Here is a 12,567-nt window from a genome sequence, read left to right on the forward strand (position 1 = left end):
TGGCAACTAATTTTGTATAGATGGCCTATCCTTGGGAAAGACCATCAATGTACGATCGGTGGGAATGCGACCAACACCTGCCGGTCGACTGTTACGGTGTCGGTGGCCAAAAGTTCTCGGATGATGGCAACTAATTTTGTATAGATGGCCTATCCTTGGGATAGACCATCAATGTACGATCGGTGGGAATGCGACCAACACCTGCCAGTCAACTGTTACGTCGTCGGTGGCCAAAAGTTCTCGGATGATGGCAACTAATTTTGTATAGATGGCCTATCCTTGGGAAAGACCATCACTGTACGATCGGTGGGAATGTGACCAACACCTGCCGGTCGACTGTTACGGTGTCGGTGGCCAAAAGTTCTCGGATGATGGCAACTAATTTTGTATAGATGGCCTATACTTGGGAAAGACCATCAATGTACGATCGGTGGGAATGCGACCAACACCTGCCGGTCGACTGTTACGGTGTCGGTGGCCAAAAGTTCTCGGATGATGGCAACTAATTTTGTATAGATGGGCTATCCTTGGGATAGACCATCAATGTACAATCGGTGGGGATGCGACCAACACCTGCCGGTCGACTGTTACGGTGTCGGTGGCCAAAAGTTCTCGGATGATGGCAACTACTTTTGTTTTGATGGCCTATCCTTGGGATAGACCATCAATGTACGATCGGTGGGGATGTGACTAACACCTGCCGGTGGACTGTTATGTCGTCGGTGGGCAAAAGTTCTCAGATGATAGCCACTACTTTTGTTTTGATGGCCTATCCTTGGGATAGACCATCAATATACGATCTGTGGGGATGCGACCAACACCTGCCAGTCAACTGTTACAGCGTCGGTGGGCAAAAGTTCTCGGATGATGGCAACTACTTTTGTATTGATGGCCTATCCATGGGATAGACCATCACTATACGATCCGTGGGGATGCGACCAACACCTGCTGGTAGACCGTTACAGCGTCGGTGGCCAAATGTTCCATAGTTGTCGTGGCCATGTACTGCAGACCCCTTCTATTTCAATCAATAGAGGGTGGATCTGTGGTTTCTGACCATGGCCACTATAGCTTTAATGGAGATTCTGTGTTATGGCAGCATCTGAGAACTTTTGGCCTTCACCGCCGCTAGTAACAACTGATCTGTAGGGATGCTGGGTGCCGCACGCACACCTATCAGATATCGATGGCCTATCCTAAGGCCTAAGGATAGGTCAACAATTAAAAAAAAGCAGTGTCCAATCCCTTTAAATGCCTGTCACATGAAAAAAAAACGCTATTAACCTGAAGATATGGGTTTGATCTGCAGGTTAATAGTGTTCTGAATCTGCCTGGCACTACTGGGAGCATTAGGGCAGGCTATCAGTCAGTGCCGGGGGAGCAGTTGAAGCCGCCGCTCTCCAGTCCCATAGATAATTCACCGGCACCATCTGGCAATTATGTGGTTATGGGCCTCATGCTAGGTCCAGGATCATTCAAAACTCCAAGGAAATCGAGGCACCAGAAGGCAAATCCTTATAAAAACTTAAATCTTTATTCCATAATATTAAAAATGGGTCACAGCAAGAAGACAACTAGACAAGGCAACGTTTCAGCCTCATCTGGCCTTTCTCTCCATTTTCTCTTTGCTGTATAATTATGGTCTATAAAGTTTGCAGATACAGCTTTGAGGTCAAAAGTTTGCAGCAGGTATTCAGGAGCCGAACATCCTGTCAAACAGAAGTTTCTATAATTGGTGTCTTGAATGTGCCGCGTATTACATTGTATAAACCACAAAGGTAAAATAATACAATGAATTTGAAAGAACAAGTGACACTGGTATGTCAGATTATCATTACGAATCTCACGCCCTTTGCTTCTTTGGACTGAAGATCCCGTCTGTAACATGACAGTGACAGTCCATGGGAATGCATTACATGAGGGTTGCATGTCTACTTGTTGTTCCAATAACTATAGCAGTCTGATATATAAGCAAAAACGATAAGGAAGTTGCATGTGGTTAGACTACAAGTCACCAGTTTGTTGCTATTCAAACTCTCGTGGCAAAAGTCTGTGGATAACGTAAAGAGTGATTTTAATTTTATTTCATAAATCAATAGTACACATGAAAATAAGCAACTTTGTAACATATCTTATCAGAAAAATCTTCTTCTTTCACCTCCTGAGCAGACATTTCATTCTCGATTAATGGGTAGAATCTGTATTCAGTGAAGACAGATTTCCCATTCCGGAGATAGAAGAAGACAGTTGATGACTATAAAATTCTATAGAGAAGGGAGGAGCTAGAGGCTGCAAGTTCTCCTGAAATGACAGTTACAGTTCTCCATAGAACGCTATGAGCACCAACTGTCATATCTTGCCTCAATAATGGGACAATCTGTTCATGAAAGACAGAGTTTTGAGAATTTTGAGAATTAATGATCAGTTCAGGAGCGGAAAGAAGGGGATTTCTCTGATATGATATATATATATATATATATATATATATATATATATATATATATATATCCTAGATGGTAGCCCGATTCTAACGCATCGGGTATTCTAGAATATGTATGTAGTTTATTTATTAAGTTTTCAGAATAATGCAATTTATACACAGGATTCGGCAAACCGAGTGCGACCAATTAGCGAAGCGTGGTTCAAATTCAGCGCGCAATACGCAGCCAGACTGCGCCTGTTGCTGATTGTTCGCGGCCGGCCGGGCGTGACCAATCAGTGAAGCCAGGACCTGCTCCAGGTTTTTGAGGGCCCCGGGCGAAAGAGTCTCAGTGGGCCCCCTCTTTAACACATACCACGATTCATGATGCCCAGATACAGCAGAGAAATATAGCACAGCCACATAGCATATAACACAGCCCACATAGTATATAACACAGCCCACGTAGCATATAGCACAGCCACGTAGCATATAACACAGGCCACGTAGTATATAACACAGCCCACGTAGAATATAGCACAGCCATGTAGCATATAACACAGCCACATAGTATATAACAGCCCACATAGCATATAACACAGCCCATGTAGTATATAGCACAGCCACGTAGTATATAGCACAGCCATGTAGTATATAGCACAGCCACGTAGTATATTGCACATCCACGTAGTTTATAGCACAGCCCACGTAGTATATAGCACAGCCCACGTGGTATATAGCACAGGCCACGTAGTATATAACACAGCCACGTAGTATATAACACAGCCCACGCAGTGTATAGCACAGCCCACGTAGTATATAGCACAGACCACGTAGTATATAACACAGCCCACGCAGTGGGAGCATACCCTTCATTTTCAATATAAAAATATTGTCAAATGAACCTCAAGAGAATAATATAAACTATACTCTGCAAAGTACCAACTCTAAGCTGATTTGGCCATACATGCCTGGACATGTCCCAAACTCAAGTTGTTGGAGGTAGAGCTGGCTGTGGGGTTTTGGTTTATATTGTGTTTATGAGTTCAGTTTTGGGACTTATTATTGTTTTTTTACTCTTATATTAGACCTGGGTCGAAATTGACCCCAACAACACAAATGTTAGAATTTTAATAAGAGCATTTTACAATTTAGTAAAATAGTTTTATTTTATTGTATTTTGTTTAACAATAAGTTCCTGAAAAAGTCAAAAAGTCTTGATGCAATAAACAAATGTATGTACAATTTGTATGCATTTAAAAGCTAAAACAGGTCAGTCACGACCCTAACACTAGAGGAAGGTTAAAAAAATAATTAGAATAAAAAATAGTTATATACTCAACTTCCGGCGGCCCCTGGATCCAGGCCAGGCGTTTACCGATGCTCCTCGCGACACTCCGGTCCCAAGAATGCATTGCGGTCTCGCGAGATGATGACGTAGCGGTCTCGCGAGGCAGCATCAATAGTAAAAAGTTGGTCACACAGGGTTAATAGCAGCGTTAACGGACTGCGTTACACTGTGGCATAACGCAGCCATTAACCCTGTGTGAGCGCTGACTAGAGGGGGCACTGATGGAGAATAGGAAGGTGCGAATTTGCGGTCGGACTGTGCCCGTCGCCGCGACCAATCAGCGATGCGGGATTTCCGTGAGAGACAAACAGACAGAAGTGACCCTTGGACGATTATATAGATATATATATAACAAAGTTTCTTATATTCATGTGCTCTATGGATTTATGAAGAAAAAATAAAAGTGACAGTTACTCTTTAAATTTAGGCCAATGGTTGTTTTTGCTTAAAGGGTTTGTCAAGTACTCTTATGTTGATGGCCTATCCTTAAGAATCGGTCATCAATATCAGAGCAGTATCCAGCACAATGCCTATCAGCTGTTTTCAGTGCTGGTGGCAAAGGGATGTGATCAGTTGCAGAGCAAAACAGCACATCTCCATTAATTGTATAGTGGCCACAGCGGGGTACTGCAGATCAATCCCTATTCATTGTAATAGGGGCAGATGTGAAGTACTCGGCCGCTACCACTATACAGTTGATGGAGCTGTGCTGCTCAGCTCCACAACTGATCCCTTTCGTCGGTTGCCGGCACAGAGAAAACCTGAACGGTGGGAGTGCAGGGCGCCTCATCCCCACTGATCTGATATCGATGATTTATTGAAAGGATAGGCCATCAATATGAGCCCCCTTTAATAAAAAATACATTTGTAAAAATTGTGCAAAAAAAAAAATTAAAATTAAATGTTGAACATAGTAACCAAAAAACTTCCGTCCACAATCCCCGCACTACAGATACATATAATTTTAGCGTTTTGGTTCTTCACATCCACATATATAATGGGAAGGACTCACTCACATTTGGGTTCTAATTAGGATAAAAGTCAACTGGTGTTTAGAATGGTGTACACATCATCGGTCATTAGACTGACCACCACGCAAGCAGCTTAGTTACTCTCGAATTTCTCCTGGTACCAGTCATATGGCATCTGATGATGACGAATGCGCGTGGTCCATAATTAGTTTTGATAGCGTTCCAATGGGGACAGAGGTTAAGATGAAGTCCTAGCCACAGCTGTTTATCAGTTTCTTCTGGAATTATTGTCCAGTAACCACTTCAGATTTGATGCTGAAATATTTATTTTCTGTTGTATTGGCGCTGAAAACATAAGTATCGGGTGCCAATTTTAGTGACTCACTGGATTGAGGAACAAGTTGGTTGTTTCTGCTCAAGCAAAATTCTCGGGAGTAGCTTCTGGATCCTACTCTACAATTCTCGGAATAACTTTGTGACAAGACTTCTCACGGATTGCCAATTATACTAAAAGAAAATACATGATGACCTAATGGTGTTGCATGTCGACTAGTACCTCCACAACCTTGGAGACCTATAGACCTCCACCATCTTCTCATCCTGATAGATGTACAACGATCCTATTCTTTTTTTTGTAGGAGCAAAGATGGCTGCTTATTAGTGTGGCTCTTTCTTGTGAGTTAATTGCTTTCATACTATGCCAATAAGAATATGTGCTTACCTGGTGTCTTTACAGAGAACCATGATTTTCTTGAACTCACATTTGCAAGAGAATTGTTGGCTCAAACGTCTTTGTAAATCCCAAAAAATTCAGCGAATAGGGCTACATGAATGCACAGTCTTCTTCATTGTGTTTCTGTAATAGAGGCATGATCGATCTTACGTTGGATGATGATTAATTTAGGCAATATGGCAGGATTTACCATTATAGATAAGTAACTGGTGCTTTGTAACTTTTTGAAAAATGCCAAAACTTTCAAAAATGTCAAAAAAGCTCATTTTGACTTGTGAAAAAAATGTAATGTTTTTTGACTCCAGTTCATGCAGGTAACGATATACAGTGATCCCCGATAGTGCCCACCTTATTGCCAACATGCCAGCTTATAGTATGTCCAGTGACATTTTAATGATTAGTGTCAGACTCATGATAGTGCCCATATTCATGTTAAAATTCAACATACTTTCCTTTGTTGTCAACAGCCAGGAAGTTACATGAGAGCAGCCTCACAGATGTAGCTATAGGGGGCAGCCTCACAGGCGTTGCTGTTGGGGACAACCTCACAGGTGTAGCTGTAGGGGGTAGCCTCACAGGTGTAGCTGCTGTATGGGGCAGCCTCACAGGCATAGCTGTAGGGGCAGCCTCACAGGCGTAGCTGTAGGGGGCAGCCTCACAGGCGTAGCTGTAGGGGGCAGCCTCACAGGCGTAGCTGTAGGGGGCAGCCTCACAGGCGTAGCTGTAGGGGCAGCCTCACAGGCGTAGCTGTAGGGGGCAGCCTCACAGGCATAGCTGTATGGGGCAGTCTCATAGGCGTAGCTGTATTGGGCAGCCTCACAGGCATAGTTGTAGGGAGCAGCCTCACAGGTGTAGCTGTAGGGGGCAGCCTCACAGGCGTAGCTGTAGGGGCAGCCTCACAGGCGTAGCTGTAGGGGGCAGCCTCACAGGCATAGCTGTATGGGGCAGTCTCATAGGCGTAGCTGTATTGGGCAGCCTCACAGGCATAGTTGTAGGGAGCAGCCTCACAGGTGTAGCTGTAGGGGGCAGCCTCACAGGCGTAGCTGTAGGGGGCAGCCTCACAGGCATAGCTGTATGGGGCAGTCTCATAGGCGTAGCTGTATTGGGCAGCCTCACAGGCATAGTTGTAGGGAGCAGCCTCACAGGTGTAGCTGTAGGGGGCAGCCTCACAGGCGTAGTTGTAGGTAGCAGCCTCACAGGTGTAGCTGTAGGGGGTGCAAGTGCAGCAGCCCCATACCAATATTATAATTGGTACAAGGTATGTAGGGAACCATGTTATAGATTTCACATTCAGAAACTAAATCTGCAATCTAAGTCTGTTGATTGGCTTTTTGTGCTAGATTGGGTTGCAGCATATGGACAAACTTGGGTTGTAAAATGCAGGATTAGAAGGTTGGGTGACCTTCGCTCTTTGCTTCATGGAGTGCTTCTTACTGATTGCCGATCCCCTCACTGGGACACTGGAGGCTCCGGTGTGACTATGGTCAGTTCATATTGTGTCTGCCACAGACTCGAAATTGGCATGGTCTACTGGAAAAGTGTCATGTCTATGGCCAGCTGTAGGGCAGAGATGGGAAACATACGTGCTAACATGCTAGCCCTGGCAGTCATGGAGGGGCACTGCCCAAGGCTAATTGAGCACATCTCCTTTTATTTTCATAACACAGCAACTATACTGTATATGCCAGATATTCCTATTTTAGTATTTTTCAATATATTCTGTACTGGAATGTTTTGTGCTTCTGTTTCTGAGTCACGTCATGTTTGTTCTACCCTTTGGTGTGTATCATCATTGCCATCACCATGGTCGGGATCTTGATGTGCTTTTTTGTTGTTGACATGATACTTTTATATATACTGTATATATGTATATATATATATATATAATTATTTATATTCGTACAATATAGTAAATAGTGTTGATTTACGGTAATCAACCACGTTTATGGAGCTTTCTCTATATTGGCACTGGATTTAGGTTCATGGCAGTTCATGGCAGACCTGTTGGCATGCGTGTTCTTTGTGTTCAAGGGTCTGATCGGTGGGGTTGTGCACTGTTTGGACCCAGTTGACAAAAGGACTGGAGTCTCGTGTGTCTTGTTCAAATGCAGCATTGGTTGTCCATGCAATGGAACTAAAAGATCCCTATCATGAGGGACACAGATCAGTAGGAATCTGAGCAGTGGGACCCTTAGTGATCAGTCTATACTGTCGTTATGTGATAAAATTCGAATTTTGGGACCACCTTTTTAATTATACAATCAAACAGGCAAAATGTAATCATCTCATATGCCTTTTTATGCAATATGTGGCACCTTATCGGATGACACACACAGTATATTGTAATAGAAAGGATGGAAATAGTGGATGTTAAGAAATAAGTTGACTTTGTCACTGTGTACCTTCCATTAGCAAGCAGGATTCATTTAAGACATCCTCAATAACACTGATTTTACATCATACTTTACAACAGTCCTTTATATATCATGCTAACTGGAAAACTGGTAAATTTGTAGGATGGGCACTTACTTAAAAGATTTCTTCTCGTTAGAAAAGTTCCTTGATAATTAGCTGATTGCACAAAGCCAGTGGCATAGCATGGGCTGCCAGCAACCAGGCCAAGGCAAGTATTTGCCCCCCCTTATACCAGGGACTATTAGCACACCCTTCTAATAGTCGATTATTTAATCTGTTATTCCCCAAGCATTTTAATAAAACTACTAATGTATTTATAGTTTGCCCTTTGGATCTCTGTAATTTTTCTTTCTTCTAAAATTTGGCACAAAACGTAAAAAATAATCCGTTATACGTTTTTAGAAAACAGTTTTTAATTGCACTTAATGTAACTATTTTATTACAGCGGCCCTAAACCTAACCCTACCCCTGCCCTAACTCTAGCCCTAACCTCAGTAGCTGCTCTGTCATTCCAGTTTACAGAAATTCCTATGCAGAGCGCAGAATTCGAAACAGGTTTGTCATTGGCTGCTGTGCTCTGCAAAGGCAGTGACTGAGATGACCAAGCTCACTTAATTATACAGTGATCTTCATCTTGGTTGCTGCCTCTGCAGAGTAAAGCAGATGATAAAAAACTCAACCCGGCTGCTGCACTCTGCATAGGACTATTCAGCATCGAACAAAGTGACAAAGAAGCTGCTTGCCAGCGAGCAGGAAAAAGCAGCTTTTACTGGCACTACCCAGTCAGTAGACAATGTAAACGGGTTAGGGTAACATTTTGTGACCCCATAGAATTTGGCACCCAGGGTAACTGCCCCTATGACCTCCCCAAACCACTCAACTGTACTGAGCCCCTTGCAATCAACTGTAGCATGCGGGAATCCTAGCAGTTCATTGCAGGACAGGACAGGTCCTCCAGAAAGAGAATCGCTTTTGGTAACTGCTTTCCTCTCTGGCTCAAAGATGAGAATCCAAAATAAAGAACCCCCTACTTTCAACTCAACTTCATTTGTGTACCCTGCCATCCCGCGATACACAAAATTATCCAAAATTATATACCAGAGTGTCTGACGTTTCAACAGACAGTCTGTTTCAATCGCAGAATAATCCTATGCGTTTAGCCATGAAACGACACATAGTTTTCACAGTCTCTTAACAGACTATTTACTCTCTTCCAGGAACCAGCAATCATGGTCGACACGGAGATGCCATTTTGGGGGATGAATTTTGGCATGAGCTCAGTAGACCTTTCTGCCATTGAGAGCCATTCCCATGACTTTGACATTAAGCCATTTGCAACGGTGGACTTTACAAGTATTTCTGCGGCTCAATATGAAGACATTCTAGAAGATAAGAACTTCCTGTGCCGAAATGACCAAATGGACGCTGATTATAAGTATGAGCTGAAACTACAAGACTGCCAAAGTATGCTGACTCATTCCATGTTCGTGATTGTTCTCTGGAGTCTTGTATAATTATTACCTTCATATAATACAATATAATTGCTCAATAATGTACCGGATAATTTAAACAGTGGTGTCTTATATATATCCTGAAGGCCTGAAAATTGCATCAGTAACTTAAAAGGGACAAATGTTAAAACTGGATGGTTATGTTGGTACACAAGGGTGAATGGCTAGACTGCATGGTTACGTTTAATGTGTCTTTATTGAAAACTGGCGGTCACGAGCGTGTCACGTCCTCCTGGGAGATCTGTGGGTGGAAGATCACAATGTATTGTTAAGTGCAGATCTTCCGCTTAGCCTGTGTGTTTGTGTCACATATTAAATGGATTTGGTTTCCATTGGTGCTGCAGAGGCTAGCGACCCTTTCTATGCTGGTCAGAAACTTGCAGCTCCATTTTCAGCTGCTTCTGATCTGGTCATTACCTCTCTCTGTAAAACCTGGCCAGACCCTCTCTGCCTTGCCTGTGAACACTTTGCTTCCTAGATCCTTGGAGAAGCTATGCTGAATAGGAATTTGTTCTTGCTACTGGAGATTCGTCTTCCTGTGCTGAGTGCTAAGCTAAATGGCTGGAGTGGAGTTGCTGTAGTAGTGATCTTTAGTTTGCTGTAGTACTTGTGTGTTTATCTCCTGGTCCCTATTCCCATTTGGTTGGTACATTCCAATCTGGCAATACGTAAGGACCCTTGACGTGGTTTGCCAGCTTAAGTATTGTGGCCATAATACCAACCAATACCTTGCATACATTGTTATGTTTTTGGGCACGTTATTTTTTCAGGGTGCAGCTGGGCCCTAGGATGGCTCTGTAAACTGTGGCCTCTGTTCACACAGGATGCATTATAGTAATGGCTGGCTCGCTACATGTCGTCATTAATAGGCCTTGAGCCATATGCTTTCCACTTCTGTGTGAACATGCCACATACAGATCGTTTTGCACAGGTGTGCCAGGCGGCCAAATCCTGATTGTAGGCTGGCTGCCTTATCGGTATTATTGCACCTGTGCATCTTTCATCCACCATCTTAACTTGGGTCCGCTGCACTTTGGTTAGTGTTATTGTTTGGAGGTCTTGGACAGGTAAGCATCTCTGCCTGTGTACTGTTTTTTTTGTCAAGAATAGTGGAGGTTTTTTCCTCTTATGGTGTTTTTTTTTACATTCCTATCTTTCCCCATATACACCTTTACCTTTGGTGAGTGTTTGCATGTTTGTTGCTTTCTGATATCCCTATTTTGTCTTTGTGTCTTGTTTGGATTATATTTATGTCCCAGGCTTTTAACTTCAAGTGTACCCCCGGGACAGGGATAGTTAGGGTCACTGTTTCGGTGACAGTTTGAGGTCCCCCTTCCTTACCGAAGACTGTCATAGCGTGACACTAGCATACTAATTTTGGCTTATTTCAATCACCACCAGTGCAAGTTTGCATCATATCTGATTTATTTTACTGTAGTATATGCGTCGGCTAAATTACCATTTTTGGGATATTGCCACAAAGATCATGAATGCATAATATGAGAGTCACACAGGCCTCTTATGAGCATTTATCCCCCGTAACACCATGGTCTTCTCCTTCATATCTTCTGCAAGACAGAACAGTGTGTACCTACTATCATCCATGTACAAAGACGGTATAAGGCCAGAGCTGCACGCACTGAAATTGTCATTGCATATAAGATATTGCATCTAATGATCTTCTATGGTGTTATGTTGCAACCTGCGACCTACTGTGATTGCAACAGAAACGTCATATGTTTGCAAATGTATAGGATTTTCAGTCTCTGGCTGCAGGACACACGTGACTCACTAACCATGGACTTTGCTGAAAGTTGCATGCGACTGAGAATTGCTTGTCTACGATTTGACAATTTTTTTTAATAGCAAAATCACTCCTCTAATAAAAAAGTTGCATACCTTCAAGTCGCAGACACGTTGCACTGATGTTTTTTGGTTGGACTTCTCTAAGAAATGCTTTGGCGAGACTCAGTCATAGGCAGACATGTCGCATGCAAGTCGCAGATGTATGCGACTTGCATTAAAGTCTATGGCAAGTTGGAAGCGTACAACAGAAAGTAGAACCAATTTGGAAACATTTACGACTGTGTCGGAGTCGCAGCAGGTCGCAAGGTGCAATGCGACACAAATGGAAATCATTAGTTGCGATGTTGCAGCGCGACACTGAGATAAACTTGACGCGACACATATTGCTTTGCAGCCCTTTCCTTATAATTAAATGAATAACTTCACACACATTGTATGATTTTTACACAATAAATTTGCATTTTATTGCATTAAATAAGTATTTGATACAATAGAAAAACAGAATTTAATATTTGGTGCAGAAACCTTTGTTTGCAATTACAGAGGTCAGACATTTCCTGTAGTTGTTGACAAAGTTTGTAGACACTGCAGCAGGGATTTTGGCCCATTCCTCCATACAGATCTTCTCCAGATCTTTCAGGTTTCAGGGCTGTCACTGGGCAACATTGAGTTTCAGTTCCCTCCAAAGAGTTTCTATTGGGTTCACATCTCGAGACTGGCTAGGCCATTCCAGGACCTTGAAATGCTTCTTACGGAGCCACACTTTAGTTGCCCTGGCTTTGTATTTTGGGTCTTTGTCATGCTAGAATAACCAGCCACGACCCATCTTCAATGCTATTACCGAGGGAAGGAGGTTGTTAGCCAAAATCTTGCAATACATGACCCCATCTATCATCCCTTCCGTACGGTACAGCCGTCCTTTCCCCTTTGCAGAAAAGCACCCCGAAAGTATGATGTTTCTCCCACCATGCTTCATGATTGGGCCGGTGTTCTTGGGGTTGTACTCACCCTTCTTCTACCTCCAAACACGGCAAGTAGGTGATACCAAAAAGCTTCATTTTGGTCTCATCTGACTACATGACCTTCTACCATGCCTCCTCTGGATCATCATGATGGTTATTGGTGAACTTCAAATGGGCCTGGACATGTGCTGGCATGGGCAGGGGGACCTTATGTGTCCTGCAGGTTTTTAATCCATGACGGCGCAGTGTGTTGCTAACGGTAATGTTTGACATTGTGGTCCCAGCTCTCTTCAGATCATTGACCAGGTCCTACCATAGTTCTGGGCTGATTCTTGACCTTTTTCAGAATCATACTTACCCCACAAAGCGAAATCCTGCATGGAGCCCTAGACGATTGAC

The 12,567-nt window shown here is 43.2% G+C and overlaps 1 protein-coding gene across 1 annotated transcript in view; it reads left to right on the top strand.

The window, feature by feature from the left end:
- The window catches only part of PPARG (peroxisome proliferator activated receptor gamma), a 66,916-nt gene that overhangs the window by 21,461 nt on the left and 32,888 nt on the right, over positions 1–12,567 (top strand). The window contains exon 2 of the mRNA XM_069736780.1: positions 9,107–9,353. Within this exon, the coding sequence (XP_069592881.1) occupies positions 9,119–9,353 (235 nt within the window). The 5' untranslated portion in view covers positions 9,107–9,118. The remainder of the gene's footprint in view (positions 1–9,106; positions 9,354–12,567) is intronic.

This window comes from Ranitomeya imitator, chromosome 8 (genome assembly GCF_032444005.1).
Source record: "Ranitomeya imitator isolate aRanImi1 chromosome 8, aRanImi1.pri, whole genome shotgun sequence".
Classification (NCBI taxonomy): domain Eukaryota; kingdom Metazoa; phylum Chordata; class Amphibia; order Anura; family Dendrobatidae; genus Ranitomeya; species Ranitomeya imitator.